We start from the raw sequence: 25,732 nt of genomic DNA on the forward strand, positions 1-25,732 counted from the left end.
GGGGCGGGCCTGCGGGGCGGGCCTGCTGGGCGGGAAGGGGCGGGGAGGAGCGCGCTCCTGCTGCTGTTGCTGCTGCTGCTGCTGCCGCTGCTGCAGCGGCGGCCGTGTTCTTCCAGGCTGTCTGGCGCTCCAGTGCACGCGGGGCTTTGCAAATGGCTTGTCCCGCTCTTGGTCTGGAAGCGCTCCAGCCCCTGCAGCCCGAGCCGCCCCCCGAACCCGCCTTTTCCGAGGCGCAGAAGTGGATCGAGGTAGGTGCTTGCGTATGGGCGGGCGGGCAGGCCTGGCCCGGGCTGCGGGAAGGAGTCCCCAGTGGGCCGACAGGTTCAGCTTCGTCTCCATCCCTCTCTGCTTCTAACCTTCCCGGATCCCACTTTTCCTTTTCTTTTGCGTTTGAGCCTCGGGCGATCTGCGCTGATCCTGGGCGCTTTGTGGCCGGTGTCCCGCAGGCCAGGGTGGTCGGGTGGGTGGGCGGGAAACGGGGACCACTGCAGTCCACCTGACCGTGTAGGGGAGCAGCCAGAGCTTGCCATCCCTCTGCACGCCTGCCGCGCAAATCTCAGCCCCAGAAGCCGCTGCCAGGCGCTACCCAAGCCAAGCGCAGCAAGCGCAGCGCGTCCCCAGAGTCCGGGTGGGATTGTTGGGGATGCTGCAGGGGGAAGGAGTGAGTGAAAGCGGGCGGGGGGGGGGGCGGAGATCAGCTCGGGATCCCGCATCATCCCTATTCATGCCCCCCCTTCTTCCCTGTCCTTTCGGGAGCCGAGTTGGCAGCGTCCGTCTACCCAAACGGAGCCCTTGGCTGCATTCTTGGCACCGCGTCAGGTGTGATGCTGGCATGGCGCACCGGCTCGGGTCCGCTCGGAAAGCTTGCAAGATCCATCATCTTCTGCGTGCCCCCCCCCCCCCGCAGAGACGCTGTCAGGCTTTGGGGGTACCAATATCCTACGCCCCCTCCTTCAGCAGCCTCATGGGAAGGGGGGGGCTCGCTGGGCACATGTCACTTCTTGCATGACTCGGTGGCAAGCCCAGGAAATCACGGGCGCGCTCGGCTCAGTTCTGGACGCTCTCCCTGCTGGAGTCCTGATTCTCGATGTCTATCTATCGGTCGCCGCAGCGAGGTGGCTCCGCAGTTTTCCCAAAGGACGCGTAGGCGGAGCTCAGGACACTTGGAGGGCGCTGGGGTGGTGGGGAGGGTGGGCGTCAAGGTGCATCCTACGTTTCTCGTAATGCGCCTTTGCTAACCTGGACCTCCTTTCTGGAAGCTCAGCCAGGAAGGCGCAATTCCTCCCTGTTCCCCCCAGGGGACCAGTGGCTCGGTGTCTGCGTGTCCAAAGGTGGAAACGCAAACCGCTAAGTCAGCCTGGGAGGTTTCAGGCTGTTACTTAGTGATTCGTCCCTGTCCCTGTGGCACTTCAAAACTCACCAATTGCTGCCCAATGATTTTAACCTGCGGGACTGAGGGTGGGCTCTAATGCACCTAGATCGCGCTTCTGGCCAGAAACCTGCTGCTTACAACAGCGAAGACTGGCCTGTTCAGAGTTTAGAAACATCTGCTTAAAAACAGGGTTGAAGAAACAAAGGCATGCATACGCTTGTGACTCCATTGCTAAAATATCCCCCAGCTTTTCCTCCCACCCTCACTCTGGGCTCATCATTTGGCGGGCCTTGCTAAATGAGCAAACCTGGGCTTTTAGGCAGTGTGGGTTTATTCCACACGTGGTTGGAATGTCACGGATCGGGACAGGTGCTCTGTTTGAGAGCCAAACCTGTTACTGGACAGAAGGCAGATGTGTGTAGGCGCTAATTTAGCTCAGTTGGAGGTTCTTTTTTTTTCTTCCCTAAATTCTCAGAAAATATTTTGGGTTTTGCTTGTGATGACGGAGAGGTGGAATATCTGAGAGCAGAAAGAACCAGCTCAGAGTTCTTGCAGCTGCCAAGTCCTTGTTGTGCAGAGTTCTTTACGGTGGTTCATTATCTTTGGGACAGGAAGACACACACATCTTAAGTATGAACTGGAGTGAATTTTGTAGCATTCTAGTTCCTACTGGTCCACGGTTTGCAGGGTCCCCTCCAGACCAGAGAACCAGTCTGCTTTGAATAGGTGGGATTGGAGAGGGGTGCGTTTCAGGCTAAATATTATGTGTTAGACCAGTGTTTCTCAACCTTTCTCTCTCCCAACTCACATGCCTCCCTTTCGACCTATTTCCTTTCTAACACCCACCATCCTAACACTAAGCCCCCAGATGTTCCTTGCATCTTCCAATGCAATTTTCACCTGAGGCTGCTTGGAGCATTCTAGAAACCCACTGAAGCCATGTAGTTGCAGGTTGAGATATGTTACTCTGCAGAGGACCAGTTTTTGTCCTTGTCCCACAGGTATGAGGACAAATAAGGGGTTCCTGTAGAAACTAGGACCCCACTGTGGCGGACAGATAGTTTGGCCTTCCTGTGCCACTTTGAGAAGGAGGCAATGGGGCGTGTGTGGCTTTGGGACAGAGCAGGGCTCTGGCACTGGACTCTGCTGTGCATTATTAATGGAGCCTATCTCCTTTCAAGTGTGGGGTTCGGTTTCACGGAAAGGAGAGTTTCCCCCCTCCCAAGCTGTAGCAGACGGTCTTTGCGCCTAAGAAAGGCTCCCCAGTCTCTTCTCTTTATTCCTACCACCCCACCTTTTTCTGGACATCCCTGTAAATGCCACCTCTGCCAACTCAGATTCAGGAACTTACAAAGATGTTTCTGAGTGCAGTTAGCACAGGAGCAAGATTCGGGGTGGTTGAGGCAGCCGCTATGCAGGCTGAAGCCAGAGAGGAGGGGGAGCTCTCAGGAGCCCATCAATGGCCTCTCCCTCAGGGGCCTATTGTCCTGGGCAGTATCCTCATTGTTTGGGCCTTTGTTTCCCACTTTTGTTCCAGGGCCTATTGAATTTCCCCGCAGGTTCCCCCTCACCCCACACACCCTCCTTTTGAAGAGTTAGAACTTTCACCCTTTGAGGAAAATGTGCCCTTGGGTGCCTCAGGTTCACCCACACACATTCCCTCTGGGATGTCCCTCAGGCCTGGGTCTGTCCCTTCTTCTCCCAGCCGGAGGTCGCCAGCCGTGAGGAATTTCACACCGGCGCCCTTACTTTTGGAGGAAGCCTATCCTGTGCAGGAAATGGTGGCCTGGGAACCAGGCTCGCCTGCCCTGCAACAGCCCCCAAAGAAGAAAGCCTCCCAGAGGTCACAGGCTGTATCAGGGACACTTGCAGAACCTTTCTTTTTCTTTCTTTCTTTTTTTTTTTTTTTTTTCCAAAAGCGATGCGGGCTTGTTTTCATGGACAACTCTTGGTAGCAAAGAGATATTATTGCCAGCACCTGCAAAACAAGGATACGAGTAAGAGCTCAGCCACTGCACAGGAATGATGTGATGATGTGATGATGATAAGAATCTGTAAAAGCTTACAACACTAGCCAGTACTTTGGAAGCAGTATATAAGTAACGGTTACTGTTATTATCTTGAATAACTCTCTCTGTGTGATAGAATTCAAAGCCATATGCTTTATCACTGAGCTACATCCCCAACCTGGTCATTATTCCCCCTCCATATCTACCATGAAATATTATTTCAAAGTAGATTTTTGGGGGTTTGTTTGTGGACCAGGGACTAAAGGTTTCAGGCTTTGTGCTCAGGGATCACACCTGGTGGTGCTCAAGGGATCGGACCCCAAAGGGCCAGGTGTAAGGGAAGAACTCTACCCTTGTCTGATCTCTTGGGTTCTTCCATGAAAATTTCTTAATGACTGTTGTCATTACTTCTAGAACCATTACCATTATCCCTCCTATTATTGCTAATACTACTGTATTCACTATTGTTGTTCCTATTGTGACTAACAGCTGTAGCTGCTTTGAAAGGAAAATCTTCAGAACCTTAAGTTTCTGAAGGGTTAAAAAATACCATATGGCTACTTATTGACCTAATTCTGTTATCTGACCTTGTAACCCCACATCCTCTGGACCTGAAGTAAATTAGGTGCAATGTGTGATTCTAATTTGCTTGAAAGGGGAAAGTCCTGGAATACCTCATCATCTATTAAGACGAGGACATTGATTCTTCAATATTAGGTTGAATATATCATTTTAACATGTAGTGTTTGTTACCAAATTCCAGGCAGAATATGTGATGCAACTCCGGTATAGGATGCCATGATAAATCACTTCACAGAGAGTGACTGTCTGCATTTTCATTTATTTAGATAGCAGCGCCTTGTTCAGGAAAGTGGTATCAACTTCTGCTAAATAAAAGAATAATTTCCCTGTTTATTTTCCTTTATTCTGCTCCCACCCCCATTTCCACATTTCCTTCAGCCCTTCTGATGATATTTATTGCATTATGAAATTTGGAGCAGACAGTGGATTCTAATTTACTTGATCCTCTCCTCTTTGCCTCTGCCCACAACAATATTTATCTGTACTAAGCCATTTGCCTGGTCAGTGCCAAACACTTTCTCAGGAGGAGCAAATGTCCCTTCAACTTGGTTTCAGTTGTGATTTGGATCAGGTTCCCAGGCCTCTCCGGAAGGGTTAGAAATTTCAACCCAACTCTGTCTTGTCTAACTCCAGCAGTTTCTGGACTCCTTTAACTTTAATCATTGCAAGCCTGTGGGACTTGATGATGAACATAATCTTATTTGTGACCTAATCCACAGTTTCCAGAAGGAAACTCTGCTGGAAGGAATCAGTTAGTTCATGGTTTTGGAACCTTTCCTCTGCTTATATCTAATTCCTTTCTTGATTCAACTGAGACCTGATTTAAAAGAAAAAAAAAGCCCAGGATATCCTAAATTTCCAAGTTAGTAAGAGAAGTTGTGTTTTTGGGGGGTAGGGAGCGTTTATGAGTAAGGCTTTGAAAAAAATCTTGATTCAACTGAGACCTGATTTAAAAGAAAAAAAAAGCCCAGGATACCCTAAATTTTCAAGTTAGTAAGAGAAGTTGTGTTTTTTGGGGGTAGGGAGAGTTTATGAGTAAGGCTTTGGAAAAAATCTAGCACTTAGTGGCTAGAAACATGACACGCACAATGATGTTTCTGAAGATCATTATCCTCCCTAACTTTCAGAGTCATTCTGAATTCTCAGTCTCTGTTGAGAATTGATGTTTCTTCTTGCTCTTTTCCACTACAGCAAAGGCTTAACTTTGCATATGCTTCTCTGGCACTGCGTGGTGTGTGTGCCAAGGAAGTGGAAGAAAACCTCTTCTGGCTGGATCAGGAAAGGAGAAGTCTGAATAGCTATGTAAATCACAGCAGGCAGTTCTTTCCCACAAGGACATTGAAATGGCCAGGCTTGTTTGTATACAGGCTGCTATGACACAGGCCTATCACGTGGTAGGAGAACAGTGAGGTCCCACAGATTTGAGGAGAGGGGAAGTGGAATGGGAGGTGGACCTGGCACAACTTGCCTCAGCATCTCCCGGGAAACCAAGTTTGCCTCTAGCAAGTGCCCAACAAGCAGACCCTGCTCTGACCACCTAGAAGGGGAAGGAAGGGGCTTGCCTTGCCAGCAGCTGCCTCTCTTGGCTCCTAGCTCTCTGCTGAGGGATGACAATGGAGCCTGAAGCTGCCATCTGGCTGTACTTCTGTGGGTGACTGTCAGTGCTGGGTGGGATGAGGCATCTCTTGCAAATGGTTGTGGCAGTATCTCTTGTTGCTGTGGACCCTTCTGAGGCTTAAAACTCCCTTAGTTTGAGGTGACACAATGCTGCTGATGGTAATGAGGCTTATGCTCATGATTAGTGTTTTCCAAAATGGGAGCCCAAGAGGGCCCTTTCTGTTTTTTCATTAAAAGAAAGTAGATTTTCAGGGGGTGGTTTGGGATGGTGAGAGCTGCTGAGTGATTTGTTTTTTCAAAAGGTCAAGTAAATTTGGGAAACTGCTCATAGTGATACAATCTCATTCATTGAACCTGTATTCTCTTTTAGGCACAGGGCTACAAAGTCTATGCATTCTTCTTTTTATTTTTATTTTTAATTTGAAAAAAAAAAATGGGTAGGGGAGTATGCCCAGTATTGCTCAGGGCACCAAATGCAGTACTGGGAGTAGAATGAGTTGGGTATGTGCAAAGCAAACACCCTGATTTCTCTATTATCCCTCCAGTTCCAATGCATGCTTTATCTCTTAAAAATAGTATTATTATCCATAGATAGAGATGAGAAAAAGGCACTGAGTGATTAAATATTACAAGTAAGGAGCAGCACTGAGCTCAATTTTTTCTTTCATTTTCTTATTGGGGCCACACTTAGCTGTGGGCTTGCTCTTGACTGTGTGCTTAGGAATCACTCCTGGTGTTGTTTAGGGAACCATATGGGAATGATGGGGATTTGAACTGGGGTGAGCTGCATGCAAGGCAAGGATTTACCTTTTGTATGACTTCTCTGCCCCTCAGGCATCATTTTTTTTTTCTGTTTGTTTTTGGGCCACAACTGGTGGTTGTGTATCAGGGGATAATCTTGGCTCTGCATTTAGAAATCACTACTAGAAGGCTCAGGGGACCATATGGGATGCCAGGGATTGAACCAGGGTCTGTACTGGTCAGCAGCATGCAAGGCAAATACCCTACCACTGTGCTATTGATCCGGCCCCAGTAAGCATCATTTCTTTTTTTTTTTTTTTGGTTTTTGGGCCACACCCGGCGATGCTCAGGGGTCACTCCTGGCTGTCTGCTCAGAAATAGCTCCTGGCAAGCACGGGGGACCATATGGGACACCGGGATTCGAACCAACCACCTTTGGTCCTGGATCGGCTGCTTGCAAGGCAAACGCCGCTGTGCTATCTCTCCGGGCCCAGCATCATTTCTTAACTTTGAAAAATAGATGTTTACTTGGACCCAGACCGCTTACATTATCTGGTTCCTACATCACTTTCCACATTTAGGATCATATGTACAAATTCCTATAAACTGAACTCTCTCTCTCTCTCTCTCTTTCTCTCTCTCTCTCTTTCTCTCTCTCTCCTCTTTCTCCTCTCTCTCTCCTTTTAGACTATGTCTAGTAGTGCTCAGGAGTTAACTCGCAGCACAACATGTGAAGATCACTCTTGCAGGACTTGGAGAATTGTGGGATTAATGGGATTGTGGGACTGATCTGATCCCACCCTATTCCATCTAATACCTTGTTACTCATTGGTTGGAAATATCTTTCATTGTAGCACCTTGAATTGGTGTTTAGACCACCTAGTCCCACCTCCAGGCATGGTCTCTTGCTTCACAACAAATACTTAGATTTTGAGGGAAAAGCTGTCTTGCATTTTCTGGACTTCCACAGATTTTTACTGCTTCTTAGGAGCAAAGGGCAAACGTGTCGGAACTCCTGAAATTTGTTTCCCGCCTTGCGCATGTGTTCGTGTGTGTGTGTGTGTGTGTGTGTGTGTGTGTGTATTATTTCCTAGATCAACATTTGCTTCCAGACCCACGTTTCTTCAGTGTTTTGGCTTTAGAACCTGAAGATTTAATTCTATAGGGAATCATGTAGTACTGGGTATCAAACCCATACCTCCTGCATGATAAGCATGTGTTCGGCTCATTAAATAGTTTCCTAACCCAGACCTGAACTTTTGAATCCCATGATTATATAGATAGCCCTTCTCAATCCTCCCCTCTCCTCTCCATTGGGAAAGGATGTAGAAACTGGTTTCCTAAACCAGTGTTTTTCAACCACTGTTCCGCGGCACACTAATGTGCTGTGAGATATTGTCTGGTGTGTCATGGGAAAAATTCCAATTTCATCCATAACATGTGGCTTTGTCTCACAAATAGACCAAATAGGCCCAGGTTTCACATTGAGTAAGGGAATAGAAATATGAACAATTATAAAATACTTTATTATTTCATAATAAAGTAATTATAAAATAATTTTTGTGTTTATTAGATTCCTATTCAAGAGAATTACTTTATATATTGTCAATATAGGCACAGAGTTAAATTTTTTTTAATATTTTCTAAAGGAGGTGTGCCTCGTGATTTTTTTTCCCATGAAAACAGTGTGCCTTTGCACAAAAAAAGTTGAAAAAACACTGCCCTAAACCATTCCCCAGAGCTTATCTCTTTGGGCCATGAGACTGGGAGCTTTTCTTGCTTGGACCACCATGATTACATTGGTGAGGAGTGGAAAATCAAGAAGAAACTGTTACCCAGAACCTCAAAGAACCTCAACAGGTAAGTGTCAGGCTCCTCACCATCACAGTTGCCTTCCAACCTGTTGCTCAGAAACAAAGCATTGTATGTAGTTCAGGGTTGGTCCCATCACATTTGTTTCCTATTGTATCCTGTCAAGGGCCTGTCACTCCATTGAGGTTTTATCAGGGCTCTCAGCCAGTAGGCGAGTAATTAGGTTTTAATTGTTTTTGTGAACTTGCTGATTCATTGTTGTTTAATTTCTTAAGAGAACAGATGTCCTGGAATATTTTCTTTTATGACATTTGGTGGCATTTTCTTTGCATTGTCTGCTCCCTGGTGGGGAGAAATAACCATGGACCCTGTGTGGTGAGCATTTTCTAAGGGACAAGATGTATTCACTCATACTTCCCTTCTTTAGAGAGTTTGGATTGGATCAAGAGATGACTCAGAGGGTTGTTATGCATGGTTTACATGTGGGAGCTCTGGTTTTGGATACCCCTGATACCCTGGTACCTCATGGTCCTTCAGGGAGTAGCACTTCCTGTCTCCACTCCTACTATTGCCAGTCCCCCCAAACCCCCGAAAATAAATAAAAACTAAAGTTTTGATGAAAACCTAATTATTTGGGGTTGTTTAGTTTATTCCCCAAATAGGGGTTTAGAGGGCTCTCTCCTCAGTGCTGAAGTGTAGTGCAATGTGGGAATATTCATCCCAGCCTTGACCACAGCTCTTCATCTAGACCTGAGCCATCTCCTTCTGGAACAGGTCTACCCCTGGGAACAAGCTGTGGCATGATATTCCAGGAGAGGGGTCAGCCTCTTCTGCAGGGCTTCAGCCTCATTATGAGAAGCTGTGGTGCCTAAACTAGATGGCTATGCATGTTCCCCAGAATCCTGGCCAGTAGTAAGTATCCCCAAGCTTCCTGTATTTCACTGTGACCCTAAGACTTTGACTTTTATTGTCACAGTTAGGACTGACAGACTAAACACTGTTGGCCATGCCATTTTACTACTTTGGTTGAAAATGGGTTTTCTTTGAAAGTCCCGTTCATTGTTATGTGAGTTAGAGAAGTGTGTGAATAATTGTATAGTATGACTCCAGATCAGTTCCTAAGAATGAGGTTTACATTTGAAGGCAAAGGCAGATATACCACAGAATCTTTGGGCAGGTGGAATGGGAGGGCCAAAGGATACCTTCCATGCAATTTAGGTAAGAAAAGGAAAGGATCCTAGAAATATGTGTGTATATGTGTGTGCTCATGTATATGATTTAGAAATATAGAACTAGCCTACACTAGAGGATACAGGAAATAATGAACCCTTAAAAATGGCAAAACACTGGAGACATGCTCCCTGGATGTTAGGAGGTACTGCATCTATCTCCATGAGTAAGAATGATGTCATGGAATTCAGTTGTGTCACAGTCCATGTGGTAAAATTCCATGTTTATTGTGTGGAAAACCACCCTCCTGTCAAACTGTCCTCTTGCAGCCATCCTGGTGACATAGCCAGGAAACTGCAGGGAACCATCTTCAGTGCAAATCTTGAAGGATTCCTTTGCCAGGTGCCTAAGGAATCCCTGAACTGACTAGCACCTTTTCCTAAGAAGTTTGTGCTATTAGAAATGTTAACATTCACTGCTGTGCTGAGACCTTCAGAGTGATCTGTAGGCTAGACCTGGAATGTCTCCATGTTCACAGGTCTGCTGAGTTCTGTCTGGGGAGGTTACTCCACTGCAGGTATAGTGACATGCAGCTTGGCATCCTGGTAAATCTTAGGAGTTAGGGACACACCCAGAAGTTCTCCCTAGAGTAGTCCTTTGGGCAGCCTTGTTAAAATAGATCTACACTTGTATTTTGATTTTGTTTGTTTAATTTTTGGACTCCCCCTGTTTGTGCTCAGCATTTACTCTTGACTCTGTGGTTAGGGATCACTCCTGGTCTGGCCACTATAGGCATGGTATGTGCCTTACCCCTTGTGCTATCTCTCCTACCCCTTGTTTTTCTTTAATTTAAAAAATAAAGGTCAAGACCAAGCAGAATGGCTTATGCTACTAAACTTTCTATGATATAATGTCATCATAGAAAACCCTCTGTCTTTGCTGGTCTTATTTATTTGTTTGTTTGTTTGTTTTGTGGGGCCACACCCAGAAGTGCTCAAAGGTTACTCCTGGCTCTGTACTCAGAAATCACTCCTGGCAGGCTTGGGGGACCATATGGGATGCTGGGGAACAAACCCGGGTTGACCATGTGCAAGGCAAATGCTGCACCTGCTGTGCTATTGTTCTGGCCCCTTATTTATTTACTTGTTTATTAAACAAGTAGGTGTGTTGGTATTATGTTCATGAGAAACAATTATTAATAATATTTAAATCAAAAATAAAAATTTAAAGTATTAAAAATAATAAAATGAAAAAAAAGGGAAACAAATGAGAAAGCTTAAACAACAAATTCATCATTTCAAACTGGGATTAGTACTATGAAGACAGAATTTGACATTTAACAGATAAGAACTCAAAATTATAATTAAGCTAAGATAACGTTAGGACCCAGAACAGAAAAATTAGGCATTTACTGAGATTTTTGAGATATTTGGGTTTGGCTTTACACCTTTATGTGACCCATTATTTTTGTTTGGGTGTTTGGATGTGATCAGGTTTTGAAAAAAGGGTCATTTGAAACATCATGCAAGTTTGGGGTGTGCGGAAGGTGCATGGATGGTGGTGATGGTGTGGGGGGTAGGAAACTGTGTGAGAAATCGTAGAATATTCTTTTCATCTGTTAAGATAAAAGATAAGAGAAGATACAGATACAAGATACCAAGAAATCAAGAACTTTTATTTTGTTGTTTAAATTTTTTTTCTGTGAGAAATGTCTGAGAGAACTCTAGGACTTGTGTTGAACTTTGATTCTGGGATCTCAAGATCTTCTTCCTTATGGACCAATGGCTATTAGATTTTCCTCAGCACATCACTTTTTCAGGCAGTAGGTAGAGTATTGGAAAATGAGGGGTGCCTTCTTTCCTTGTATGACATCATCTAGAAACTTCTTCCTGACATTATTGCCCAGAATTGTAGTAGTATCATGACCTTTAAGAAAGGCTGGAGGAGGGCCTGGAGAGAGCACAGCGGCGTTTGCCTTGCAAGCAGCCTATCCAGGACCAAAGGTGGTTGGTTCGAATCCCGGTGTCCCATATGGTCCCCCGTGCCTGCCAGGAGCTATTTCTGAGCAGACAGCCGGGAGTAACCCCTGAGCACCGCCGGGTGTGGCCCCCCACCCCACCCCACCCCATCCCCCCAAAAAAAAGAAAGGCTGGAGGAGTCTTCTTGTTTTCTAGATTGCTATGTGCTCCTAGGGACTAGTCTAGGTTCTGCTTTTCAGGAGAAAGGGGATAATGATGGTTGAGGTAACGGCCCTTGAAATGAAACCTTTTCCCCTTTCAGGGAGAGAAAGGGAGGGACAAATCCTTTGAAGACAGAGTTTAACCATGACTGTCTCAGAAGCAGATTCCCAGCTTTTCCTAGGCTTGGTAATGTACCTGCTCTTCATTCAGCTGACATTTACAATTTTCCTCTGCTAGAAATGTGCTCCTATTTTACTATAAAAGGTCGCGGGTGGAATCTATCATTTTTGTGAAATCCAAGAACTGTTATGATGAAGGCTCGACTCTGGGTCATTGCCATATTCTTCCTTGCTCATACCCTCTGCTCCCCTGGGCCAAATAACCACCCTTCAGGTTCTGAAGAGATTCCCCAGTGAGCCAGTGTACTCTCCAATGGCATTTAGAGTTGGCTATGGTTGTACTTAACATTGATAAAATAAGTAAAGATTGATTTTTTAAGTGAGTTCTTCAGTAGCTGCCTTGAAAGAGTCTCTTGGAAGGTGACCCAACACTGGTTGGTGTCAGAGGAAGGAATGATGGACAATGCCTTTTTATCCCTTGTTGGACTGATATAGGTTTCAGTGTTTGAAGTTCTGGCCTGCAGAATTGGAGAACAAGTATTTCCTTCCTTCCTTCCTTCCTTCCTTCCTTCCTTCCTTCCTTCCTTCCTTCCTTCCTTCCTTCCTTCCTTCCTTCCTTCCTTCCTTCCTTCCTTCCTTCCTTCCTTCCTTTTTGGAAGGGGGAGATAAAGGAGAGTTTTCACATACATTACTGCTTGGGCCTATTTTCATCTGTGCTCAGACCATGTGGTGCCAGACACCTGACTTGGGCATCAAATAGAAATGGTGCTGTTTCTTGAGTTGTAGCTCTCATCTTGCTTCTCCTTTCATTGAAGAAGCATGCTCTGGTGTACTGCCTAAAACCACCTTTTGTTTTTCATCCCACCAGTTATTAAAGTCTATCCATATCCATTTTGGAATGACCAGATTGCTTCTACTTCAGGGTCTATAAAAAGAAAAGCATAGAATGGTTTTTATTAGTCACCTATAAACATCATTATTAGGTATTTGAGAGAGAACATTCCCACAACACATGGATTAGCATTGGCTGGCATTGGTAAATGATCTTGCCTATGACATTCATTGCTTTGTTTTCAGCAGAGACAAAGAAAAGCACAGACTTGACTGTCTTTCTTGTTTGAGAAGAAAAGGAGCTTACGATGCTGAATATTACAACCTGTCAGCAGAGGAGACTGTAGCCTGTTTTTGCAGAAAACTTGTGAGATGTCATAAATAAGAGGGGTTGGGGACAAGTGGAAACCTGACATATTGTGTTGTAAAGGCTAGCTGAATAGAGTAACAGTGATCAAGCTTAATTAGTGCAAAGTAATAACCATTATAGTTAATTGGAGCTATGGGGCAGTGCTATCACCCATCTCTCAATGACCTATGGCCCACCTATGTATCTGTCATATCTATTTAAATCATCTTACCTATCACTTATTGACTATTATTTAAAGCTATCTATCTGTCTGTCTGTCTGTCTATCTATCTATCTATCTATCTATCTATCTATCTATCTAATCTATCCATCCTTCCATCTGTCTACCTTTTTCTTTCTTGTCTTTCATAGACTCAGTCCAGTTCTTGGCACATAAGGTACTTTCTTTTAGGTAGGCGCATTTTGGGCCCATGTTATAGAAGGGGAACCGGGAGTCCAGAAGTCTTAAGGTGTTTCCTTGGTATCACACAGCTCAAGAGTGAATAAAATGGCTGGGTTGTGACCTAAACACAGCCCATCCTGTCCCAAAGCTTAAGTGGGGGCTGCTGACTGCTGGGTCCTAGAAATGAAAGCAGAACTTCTAATATAATCCTGCCCCCAGTTCCCTACTCACCCCCACCTTCCCACCCACAAGCAGTAGCCTGCCTCTTATGCTTACTCTCCTTTTTCCTGCCTGGGCTGCCAATTGAGCATCTTCCAAGTTCCAGGTTCTGTTGTTGGTAGGAGTCAATCCATGTGTGTGGTTACTGAGCTCCTCCAGAACCTATTTTGTTCGTTTTATATTTTGGGTCATACCTGGTAGAACTCAGGAATTACTCCTGGCTCTGCACTCAGAAATTGTTCCTGGCGATTCAGGAAACCATATGATCCGTCCTGGATTGGCTGCATGCAAGACAAATGCCCTGCCTCAGTGCTATCCCTTCAGTATCCCCCATTTTATCCGCCCCCAGTGATTCTGGGATTTGAATCCATGGTTTCCCACATGCAAGGCAAGATTTCTAATGTTGAGTCACCTCCCCAAACCCCTTAGATGTTTTTAGTGGGGCCAATTTGGCCAGAAGAGTGGTTAGGATTAGTATAAAAACTTGCTACATCTGAGTACTAGAGTATATACAGAGAGCAGTAGATTTGGGGAAGGGTACATAGACTGGGGGTCACTTAGGGGTACAGATGATGAATCTTGGGCATATTAGTGATGAGGTGAGGTAACTATATGAAGACTATAAATGTTAGTGCCATTGTAAGCACATCAATTTAATTATAATAAATTCAGCAACACAAAAAAACTGTTACAGGAGCTGAATGGACCCTAGTAAAGGGTGGACCTATGCAAAGTCCTTTTCTTGTCACCAAACTCTTCTGTGGATTGAGACTAGTTTTCTCTCTGTACTCAGATAGCCCTGAAATGATAACACAAAGAAGTAGAGCAAGTGCATTTCCTGTGCTAGCATTGGGGTGCTTGGGGTTGTGGCAGTCAATCAACATATGTTATTCTGTTTGCTTCCTTAGTCTTAGGACTGTTCACTGCCCTGGTTCATTGCCCTTGACTATTACAGGAAGTTTCATTCATGTGAAGGCTAGGTAGGCAAGTCAGGAGCCCAAACGGAGGTGTGTTCTGGACCCCAAATAGTGCCTCACTCACTCTTGGGAATCTTTCTCTTGCTCTTGATTTTTGGGGGTCTCCTGGACATGGCTCCACATCCAAACCTCTCCTTTTGCTTGGACCCCAGTGTTCTGAGCAAAGGCATTTGTCTCTGCCTTTCTTTACATTTTTGTAATGTGAATCTTTGCACAGGCAGTGGGGAAATGGAATGGTGCATAGTAAGGGGCAAGTTGCCATGGTTTGAGATTTTATTAGCACCTTAATTCTTTGCATCATCAAATAGCAGTAATTGAGAACAAAGTGGGCTAATGGAGGTCATTGAGGGAGAGGAGAGCACCTTGTTTTTGTTCTGGGCTCCACTCAGCTTTGTGCTGATGAAAAGGTCTGAGTTTCCCGGGATTTCTCTGTGTTTTTCTCTTATCTCTGTAATGCAGTAGTCTCTGTGTTTCCTCACATCACACTGATCATTGGACACCCTGGACACCACCCACTTTTTTTGGGTAAAGTTCCATATTCTGTAGAAGGAAACAGGACAGCTCTTGGTATCTTTGCTAATAGTTTCCAGAGTTTTCATTGTTTGTTTCTTTTTTTTTTTTGTTATATGCAATTCTCTATTTGCTATCACTTTGCTTTATTCTGCATTTTTATTCTGTATTATTTTCGTTTAATTTAATATTTTATTTTAGTGTATGATTTTTGCAAAATATGGGTTTTTGGGTTATTTGTCTTACTTGAGACATTTTCAGCGCTGTGCATTCTGTTTCATAGTAGAAATACAGATGGTTGTTACTGGCTTTGGTTTTATTTTTAGGCTTTACAAGGGTGTGAAAGCAATAGAAGCTGTATTTTAAATTTTGAATTATGATAGGCTGCTTTTCTCTTTCGTTACTTTATTCAGTGAATTACATGAATTTTTATGATAAAATAGATGTTTTAAATTAAAATATATTTTTGTGTTATATTACATTTTCTTTTAACCTGGGCATGGTATAAGATGATTTTGCTAATCTTAACTGTAGGCTAATGGAAATATAAGGTAGGCTAGACTGGACAATGATATTTAGTAGATTAGGTTTTTTAGTGCATTTCCTTTGTTCTTTTCCTTTTCTGTTTTTTTTTTTTTTGGGGGGGGGTGGTGGTGGCCACACCCAGCTGTGTTTGGGTCTTACTTTTGGCTCTGCACTCAGGGATCACTCCTAGTAGATCTCGCCATATGCGATGCTGGGGTGGGGTGCATAAAAGGCAAATATCTGTATTTGGTAAATACTATTTGAGTTTGGTAAATACATCTCTGGTCTCTATTAAATGCATTTTCAGTGCATGGTACAAACAGCTCACAGTGTATTTACAAAGTTGTAATCATGTCATCGGTCAAGAAAAATCTATGGTGTTCACAGTCTGTGCAAGACTTAACTGTTTCTTATTCACCAACTCATTCCATATGTACACACCATCATAGTGCCACTATACTGCAGACATAGTAGGCACCTTCCCCTTGCCCCAACCTTACTATCTCAATTTTGTTGTCAGCATCTAAGGTTTTGTTTAACTGGACATAATTTTTCCCTTACTGATCTTTTTTTGTAATCACATATGAATGAGGTCATCCCATATTTGTCTTTCTTCTTCTAACTTGTTTTGCTTATCATAACACTCTCTATTTCCTGACTGTGTTGTAGCAACATCCATGATAATGGTTGTTCCTATGACTGTGTGGTATTCCATTGGCATATATACTACAATTACTGCTATTTCTGCCTTTTTTTCTCCCTGAATTCAAAAGAGATTTTTATATAAAAGGAGGTGGGGAGGGCAGGAAAGCTCCTGTGGGATATAGGGTTCTCATAAATCAGAATTTATATTGTTCACATTGTTGGTTTCTTAAATTTATTTGCACAAATGAGTTTTAAAATTTTATTGATTTATATTGAGGTACCATGGTTTATGAAACTGTTAGTGATCGTTTCATACATACATGATTCCAACACCAGATTTATTTTTATTTATTTTTAACTATAGCACCAATATCACTGTCTTATACTTGCAATGTTTCTACACTATGCCCCCCACCAGAGTGCCTAGATCCTTTTACCATCATCCCAAGGTTCCTTCCTCAGATCTTCCATTCCACTCTTTATTACCCTTAATATGTAGTCTGTCGATATGAAATCAGGGTTTGTTATTATTGGGCATTGTCTAATCCCTTGTTTTGTTTCTTTGAACTATGTACTTGGGAAATACCATGTAGTATTTTTCTATTTTTCTTTCTGACTCATTTAACTTTTTTTTTTTTTTTTTTTTTTTGGTTTTTGGGTCACACCCGGTGGTGCTCAGGGGTTACTCCTGGCTGTCTGCTCAGAAATAGCTCCTGGCAGGCATGGAGGACCATATGGGACACCGGGATTCGAACCAACCACCTTAGGTCCTGGATCGGCTGCTTGCAAGGCAAACACCGCTATGCTATCTCTCCAGGCCCTGACTCAATTTAACTTGACTTCATCTACTTCCATCAATTTGCAGCAAATTGCAATATTCATTTATTATCATAGCCAAGTCTTATTGCATTTTTTCATATACACACCAATTTTTTTTTTTTTTTTTGGTTTTTGGGCCATGCCCAGTGGTGTTCAGGGGTTACTCCTGGCTCTGCACTCAGAAATTGCTCCTGGCAGGCTCGGGGGCACCATATGGTATGCTGGGAATCAAACCTGGGTCCATCCTGGGTCAGCCGCGTGCAAGGCAAACAACCTACTGCTGTGCTATTACTCCGGTCCCCACCAAGAATTGTTTTTCTGGAAGGGGTACATCTGGTGATGCTGAGAGCTTATCCTGATTTTGGCTTATGGCTCATTCCTGTTGGGCTTGGGGAACCATAAGTGGTATATGGAATTGAATCATGGCTGTCTGCCTGTAAGACAAGAGCCTTAAACTATGTGTTTTCTCTAGCCCCTGTGTACCATAACTTTTTACTCCATGTATTAGCTTTTGCTGTTTCTAAATATTGGCTATTTTAAATAGCACTGCAGTGAACATAGATGTATATATGCATGGATTACTGTTTTTGAGTTTTCGGGATAGATGCCAAGGAGAAGTACAAGGTCATATTGAAGTTCTTTTTCCTTTTTTAAGTCTTCCTGTTTTTTTCTCATAGAGACAACCAATTTTCAATTCTTCCTTATTTCTTCCTCCTTGTCTGCTACACTATATATATATATATATATATATATATATATATATATATAGTGTGGTTCCTTTTTCACCACTTCCATACCAGCATTGATTGTTTTTGACCTTTGTTGATATATGCCATCACCACGGTGTGAGGTGATATTACATTGTCATTTTGACTTGCATCTCCTTGATAATCAGTAATAATATGCATTTTTCTATTATTGTGGGATAGCTGTATGCTTTCTTTGGAGAAGTATCTGTTTGACTCTTTCCCCATTTTTTGATATGGTTGTTTATTTTTGTTGTGGAATTTTGTGTTTCTTTATATCTTGGGTATTATCTTTCTGCAAGGTTTAATAGGTGCAAATAGTTTCTTCCATTCAATAATATGTCTTTTCATTTTAGCCACTTTTATTTCACTGTGAAGAAACTTTAGTTTGGATAGTTCAATTTGTTTATTTTTATTTTGTTTTCTTTGCCCATTGAGTAATCGTCGATAATTTTTTTGAAGTAATTATTATGAAGAATTCTGTTTTCCTTGATATAATTTATATATATGGGCCTAATATCAAGTTGTTTAATCCTTTTTGGATGTATTGTGAGATAGTGATTTGATCATTTTCTTCTTCTCCTCCTCTTCCTCCTCCCTCTCCTCTTCCTTCCCCTCCTGTTCTTCTCCTCCTCCTCTCCTTGCCTCCTCCTACTTCTTCACTTATTCCTCCTCCTCTCTTCCTCCTCATCTTCTTCTTTGTTCTTCTTGCCTCCTCCTTCTCTTCTTATCTTTCTCCTTCTCCTATTTTTTCTCTTCCTTATTTCTTCCTCCTTGTCTGCTACACTATATTTTTAGCCTAGGACAATACCTTTTCATTCCTCATATTTATTGAATATGTCTTTAGGAATTCAGTAATATATGAGTGCTTTATGCCCATGTTGAGTTTGGATCCACCAAGAGAGACAGACCCTAATTATAGAATTTTGGTGAGTGCCTTATATTCAAAAAGAGAGGAACATATTGTAGGGAACATGGAGCAGACTGTATTATGCTCTCTACTCTGGAGCCTTGGGTTGGCCTACTTAAGCTGACCACCATAGGAAAATTAGGAAAACGAGCAGGAAATTGTTTTCAGGTGGAGGTAAAAGCCATAGGAAGATTTGAAAGGAACTGTCCAGGCCCAGTAATGAAGGAGGGATTTGGGAGTTCCAGTTAGGGAAGTGTGGATTGAAAAGTCAAAGGCCCAGTAATGTAGGAGGATTGGGAGTCCCACTCAGAAAAGTGTGGAGTGAAGCTGGAGTGGTCAGAAAGAGGCTGCTCAGCCTAGGTTCAGAAGGGTGAAGTCCCTTGGATACCTCTTACTATTTCAGGCCATAGCTGGGACTCTGATCTTAGAGTGTCTATCTAGATGGTCAGTCCCCAGATTCTCTCCCACCTGCCTCAGAGCATCATAGTTCATGGCAGCAAATGTGGCCTTAGAGCCTAGCTAGTGCTTTTCCCAAGCAGTTTTCACCTTTGCAGACTTCTTGGGAAGTCAGTCCAAACTATGACTATTTCTCTTTAGGAGGAAATAGGGGAGGAGAGTGAGAGCAAACAAGTGACAAAGAGACTGAAAAATGAGAAAGAGAGAGAGAGAGAGAGAGAGAGAGAGAGAGAGAGAGAGAGAGAGAAGAGAAAGAACCAACTTTGTACTGAATTATAAAGTAGCAGCATTTAACACAACCCACATCCACACCACCCCACATCTCCCCCACCCATTCCATTCCTGTGTAAAGAAAAGAATGTAAGTACCCAATAGCAGAACCTGCTTTGTTTTTCCTATTTGATATTCTCTCCCTTAGGTAAGGGTTTTACTTTTTTGGAGCCTGCCTGGACCGTCAAACAGAGCAGTTGCTGTTTGCTGGACCCTCTGGGGCTGGAGAATGTGCACCTCTGCCCAAACCCTCTGGCATGCGGGTGATTCTAAAAGTGGCTGAGACGGCTGTCACCCACTGATCCTCTGGTTGAGTGACCCAGATTGGCACCATGCAGCTGGGTGCCAGGCCGAGCCAGGCCGGGAAAGTGGATGGTAAAAATAAAACTGGTCAGGCAGCTTAGCAGCCAGTGGATCAGGAGACATGAAAGTTCACTGGTGACATGATTTGGCCTTCTTTTCACTTTTTTAGAGATTCTTTTCTTGGGTGTGTGTGTTGGGGGTAGCATTTAGGACAATATATTTTTTTAGGATTCCTAGATGAGGCCAATAAATTTCATTCTGCACAGAAAACAAGGTCTAGGTTATTTTTTACTCTCTGTCCAAAATCTGTTGAGTATTTAGCTCAGTAGCAGAGCTCATGTTTTGCATGTATGCAACCCTAGGTTTGAAAATAAATCATTTCCCTCTTGAGTTTCTTCTTTTTCTCATTAGTCAACAGTCAAGTCTTTAATGTACTCTGTAATACCCCTCTGCCACCCCCACCGTCCCTCCAAGGACACCTCTCTCATGGAGTTCCTCTTATTAAGGAGAACCTTGTCATTGAAGTTGGGAAAATATATAGCCTTCTTTGTCATCTTAAAAAAAGAGAATTCCAATGTTTAAGTATGGTGTCAATTATCCATCAAAAATAGTTCCTCAGCCTGTCATCCTTTGAAATTTTAGACATTTGCATTTGTAAAGTGTGGCTCTGCTTGCTCTTGAACCTCTGGCTTGTACTATTGGAAAATTTGAAAGTATTTTTTCTCTTTTACTAGCACATAATCAAGAGCAGTAGTAGTAGCTGTTATTGTTTTAATGCAAATGGAGATTCTGTTATTGATGACTTTGAACTGTGTGAGGTTTCCCCCCCCCCACCCCTTTCTCAGTGCTTTGTGTCTTAAAATAGAAGGAACTCTCTAGGATCTTTAGCCTAAAATTAATCTCCCAATATTCAATATTGTTTTTGCATTATAATACTAAATATTTATATAAAGAATAAATGGTAATTTGGGTATAATTTTTTTTGTTTGTTTTTGGGCCACACTCAGCAGCGCTCAGGGGTTACTCCTGCTTTATGCTTGGAAATTGCTCCTGGCAGGCTCGGGGACCATGTGGGATGCCAGGATTTGAAATGCTGTCCTTCTGCATGCAAGGCATACACCTTACCTTCATTCTATCTCTCCAGCCCCTGGGTATAAATTTTTTTTTTTTTTTTTTTTTTGGTTTTTGGGCCACACCCGGTGGTGCTCAGGGGTTACTCCTGGCTGTCTGCTCAGAAATAGCTCCTGGCAGGCACAGGGGTCCATATGGGACACCGGGATTCGAACCAACCACCTTTGGTCCTGGATCGGCTGCTTGCAAGGCAAACGCCGCTGTGCTATCTCTCCGGGCCCAAGGGTATAAATTTTTTTAAAGTTTCTTTCTTTTGACCACACTGGTGATACTCAGGAATTACTCCTGGCTATGTGCTCAGAAATCGCTCCTGGTTCTGGATACCATATGGGACACTGGGGATTGAAGCCGGGTCCTTCCTGGGCAACAGTGTACAAGGCAAACACCCTCCCACTGTGCTATCGCTCGAGCCCCAATTTGGGTATAAGTTATTTTGTAAACATAAGATGGCCATAAAATATCCTAGTAGTAGGCATTTTTCTAAAAAGTTTTTTTCTTGTATCATCATGCTACTTTGAAATAAGAATCCTAAGAATTTTCTTTTTCCTTTGGGCGGGCACACAGACGTGATTCTGTGCTACTCTGTTACTCCTGGCTGTGCTTAGAAATTTCTCCTGGCAGGCTTGGGGGACCACATAGGATGTTGGGAATCGAACATAGATTGGCTGCATGCAAAGCAAATACTCTCTGTGCTATTGCTCTGGCCCTCAAAAGAATTCTAAGAATTTTCAATGGTGTCATTCCCTTACAGAAATCTACTGGAAAACTACTGATGGCTAAGAGTTTCTTTTTGGGAAGATGGAAATGTTCAAGAACTAAATCATGTTGATGGTCAACCATTTATTGATGGTTATTAGTGAAAATGGAAAACTTCTTATTCTGTACTTTTTTTTTGGGGGGGGGCCACACCCGGCGATGCTCAGGGGTTACTCCTGGCTGTCTGCTCAGAAATAGCTCCTGGCAGGCACGGGGGACCATATGGGACACCGGGATTCAAACCAACCACCTTTGGTCCTGGATCGGCTGCTTGCAAGGCAAACGCCGCTGTGCTATCTCTCTGGGCCCTTATTCTGCACTTTCAAAGGTCACGTTTAACAGTAGGTGAATTATATTTTAGTGAACAACTAAGTCTATGAAGAACTTTCAATATTCTCAGCACTACTTTCATTCTTCAAAACATAAAAAGCACAAACAAAACTTTCAGGAATACTAATTAACTCTTGGTGCAATAGGACAATATAATAAACCATCTTGAAGATTCAATTACAGCATTAATATCCTCTTTCCTGCCCTTTCTTGAAGATCTGCTAGAGTAATTCTGCTTCAAGTTCTGGTTGCTTGCCATAAGGCTGTAGGGTGGGTTCAAGTTTGACTCCACAGTCTCTTAGTTCTCTTTGACCAGAGACTAACTAGGAGTATTGTCCTCATGGGAGGTGAAAGGCAGGTGTATAAAAGTCCAGCCAAACCATGCAACAACTTAAAGTCTCCACTTAGATCACATCTACTTGTATTCTGTGGCCAAAGCAAGGGCAGTGGCCAAGTCTGAAATCATTGGAACAGGGTGATATTCTCTATACCATAGGAGAGAGATGGTTGATGAAATTTCAAATAATATTGAATCCAGTGTTTGTTAGGAAGAATCCAAATTCTTCAGAATCCTAAAAAAGGAGAAATGAACATTATTCCTTGGGTAGAAATTGGCAATTTTGAAGAAATGGGTATTAGGTAGAATCTTGAAAAAGGAGTGTCAACTGGACTGAGAAGCTAAGGGTGAGGAGAGATGAGAATCAGGGTTGGAGGAGGGTTTTCTAGATTGTTCAAGGAGGTTTGCAGAGTCTTCTCAGGAAAAAGAAGGATGGTTTTAGTGGAGGACTGTTGGGAGACAGGACTCAGGGTCATATCACTAAAGGTTTTTGTGTCAAAGCAAAAGCCCTGGACTCATTTCAGCTTGTGTTCAAAACTCAGTTGCACCTTTTACCAGATCTGGAGTCAGGGAACTTGCTTAGCCTCTTGGTGCCTTAGTCCATTGTAAAATGGTAAGAGCATTTTCAGTACATACCACATGAATTAGGAATGGGACTAAATAATTGAATGCATGTCAGGCTTCACTGTAAGTGCTTGACAGTCAGATTCTCAAGAAGTGTTAACTGCAATTAGTATTAATTACCAGTGCTTAGCTTTTATTTATATGCAATAGTAAATAACTGAAAAATAATGAAGGGGCATGGTTATTTTATATTTTAGGAAGAGGATCTTGGTGGCAGTTGATGTTTGGTTATTTTGGACAGTATTGAAGCACCGAGGGGAAAGGTTGTTACAAGAATATACATTAGAGATGATGAAAACATCACCAATGATAGTGAATGTGAGAGATACTCAGAATGTAAAACAGATGTAATTTAGTGTCAGAATGAAGTTGGCAAGTTAGAGAATGGAGAATTGGAGGATGGCTCCTACATTTAGGGTTTGGTTAACTGGTTGATGTGGTCTCCTGAGATAGGGGACATGGGAAGAGAAGTGCGATGAGAAAAAGAATGAGTTTAGAATGAGTTTAGGTGGAGCCTCTGGGACATTCCAGAAGGACAGAGAAGTGGGGTACTGTGGCCACCAGCCTTTAAAGTTGGTCACACTAATTACAGTAGTTTAGTCCTGGTGTGTGGTGCAAAGCTGAGAGCAAGTGAAGGTTATTATTTCATGGAGTCTGACAGTGAAGAAGAAAGATGTATATAGCAGAGAGAGAGGAACATGGGGTTGAAAGTAGGATTTTCTTTACTCTGTTTAAAGATGGAAAAGATTTTGAGAAAGAAATATTTGAGGAAACGTTGATACAACAGTTAGAAGACGTGGCACTGCTCAATAGTTGTCAAGAAAACTGTCAACAGCTTTTGGATGGTACTTTAGATTCCTATTGTTGTGTAACAAATAACCCCCAAACATGGCAGCTTAAATCAATCAATAATAATAGTTTCCCAGTTTCTGTGAGTTAGAAACTTGGGACAATTTAAATGAATGGTTTTGTCTCAATGCTTTTTTGTTTGTCTTTGGTGGTAGCAAGCAAGTTTCTGGTCGTAGCTGCCAACATTTGAAGTCTTGACTGGGGTGGAAATTCTATTCTTGACTAGCTTGGTAGAATGTCTTAGTTTCTTGTTATGTAACCTTTTCATAGGGGTGCTCTATGTTCTTTCTTATCATATGTCACTGACTTCCTCCCCTTTGCTCCTCAATAAGTCAGTGATTCTAGAAGAGAAGAGGAGGAATTCTCAGTGCTATTAACTTCACATGCTTCTATACCTGCTCACTCTTATTCTCTGAAATAGGTTCCCAAGTGTTGCTCATGCATAGAGGAATTTAGGTTTAATTTTATGGAAGGAGGAATATCAAAGAATGCATGGACTAATTAAACTACCCTAGTGGCTATAGTCTCAACATGCACTTTTAACAATTACACAAGTCTCATGGTATTTTTGTCAGACATTTCGTATGCAATATTCTGATTTTATTCAGAATAATTCTTATGAATAATTATTCTAATTAATATTCAGAATAAAGAATAAATGTTCTGAATAATTACTATTCTGAATATTTACTTTTCCTAATTCAGTTTCTTTAGACAAATGTTTAATTGAGGATATATTTTTAGATGTATTTTCCAAAATGCTTCTGGGATTAGAGACATAGTACTGTTGGCAGGGCACTTTCATTATTAGCAGTTGGTCCAAGTTTGAACCCTGGCACCCCCTATAGTCCCCTGAGCACCACCAGAATCGATATCTGAACACAGAACCAAGGGTAAGCCCTGAGACTCATTGTGTCTGGCACAATTGACCTCTCCCCGCAAACTCCAAAATTTAAATGCTTCAGGTCTTCTAAACATAAAATCACAAAAACCCACTGGCAATATAGGAATCCAGAGAGTTACCAAATCTGGGGTATCTGATAATGTCAAGCCCTGGGAATATGTACTATATATCCCAAGACCCGCAAAGACCACATTATGTCTAACTCTGAAGCTTTTGGTTCCAACCAAATACTACAGAGATATGAAGTTTTTTCAAATCCTATTTTTTGAAATAAGTATTCAGTAAAATGATTGTCTTCCTGCTAGCATAGAGCTTTATCACAGCAGGTCTGAACTCTAGCTACACATTAGAATCACTGGGGAGCTTTTGCCTTAAGACATATGTATCAGGAATTGGGCATTATCATTTCATAACAGTCTCCCCCAAGTGGTTCCCGGGTACCACTGGGAAGGGTGGAGAAGTCAGCAGAAGACAAAACAAGTGAGTAATCTGGATAGGGCAATACTGGCACAACCTAAGATTTAAAAGTTGCTTTAATGATTATTTTTGTGGGATTGTGTGAAGGAATGTGAGTTCAGGGAAAATAGTCGTATGTTCTGTCAACATCATTTCTAATTCATATAGTGCAATAAATGTCAGTATCTCATGATGGAATTTCATCATCAGTGCAACATTACTAATGCTTGATCAAATGTGACAATATCTTCTTTAGGAGCAGATTTCTGTTTTCTGCATCAAGCTATAGATATCCCAAAGTATATGCTCACATCATGGTCTTTGGCATTTGCACAAATGCATCCATTTATTTGGTAAATGTTTTTTGAAGAGCTATGATGTGCCAGGCACTACAACAGAAGCTCAGTGCCCAAAGAAGAATAAGACTTCCATTCTTTCCCTACCCTATGCAGGATGTTACCAGAGAGGCAAAAGAAAGGGAAATTCAAGTATCATTAATAAAATAAAAGCACCACACCAATCTGTCAGAACTGCCCAGTTACGGTGGTGCCTGCCATCAACTGTCCATTCAGTGCCCAATGACTGTGTAATAACGCTGAGTGTAAGTAATACAAAGTACATTTTAAGTCCAAAATTAACTGTGAAAAATAGAGAAAGGAGGACAGAATATTTACATACTTCTAAATTCATGTTTCTTCAAAGACAGAACGGTAACAGTATCATTGATGCTTTAGTTCATTCCCCTGTCTGGTATATGCATCCTTTACTAGTGACGAAAGT

At 42.6% G+C, this 25,732-nt stretch overlaps 1 protein-coding gene across 6 annotated transcripts in view; it reads left to right on the forward strand.

Annotated features, from left to right (window-relative positions):
* The window catches only part of LIMCH1 (LIM and calponin homology domains 1), a 384,023-nt gene continuing 358,291 nt past the window's right edge, over nucleotides 1-25,732 (forward strand). For all 6 annotated transcript variants that reach the window (XM_049790107.1, XM_049790108.1, XM_049790111.1 and 3 more), the window contains exon 1: nucleotides 1-248. In XM_049790107.1, coding sequence (XP_049646064.1) covers nucleotides 153-248 — 96 coding nt within the window. In that variant the 5' untranslated portion in view covers nucleotides 1-152. The remainder of the gene's footprint in view (nucleotides 249-25,732) is intronic.

Source organism: Suncus etruscus, chromosome 16 (genome assembly GCF_024139225.1).
Source record: "Suncus etruscus isolate mSunEtr1 chromosome 16, mSunEtr1.pri.cur, whole genome shotgun sequence".
Lineage (NCBI taxonomy): Eukaryota > Metazoa > Chordata > Mammalia > Eulipotyphla > Soricidae > Suncus > Suncus etruscus.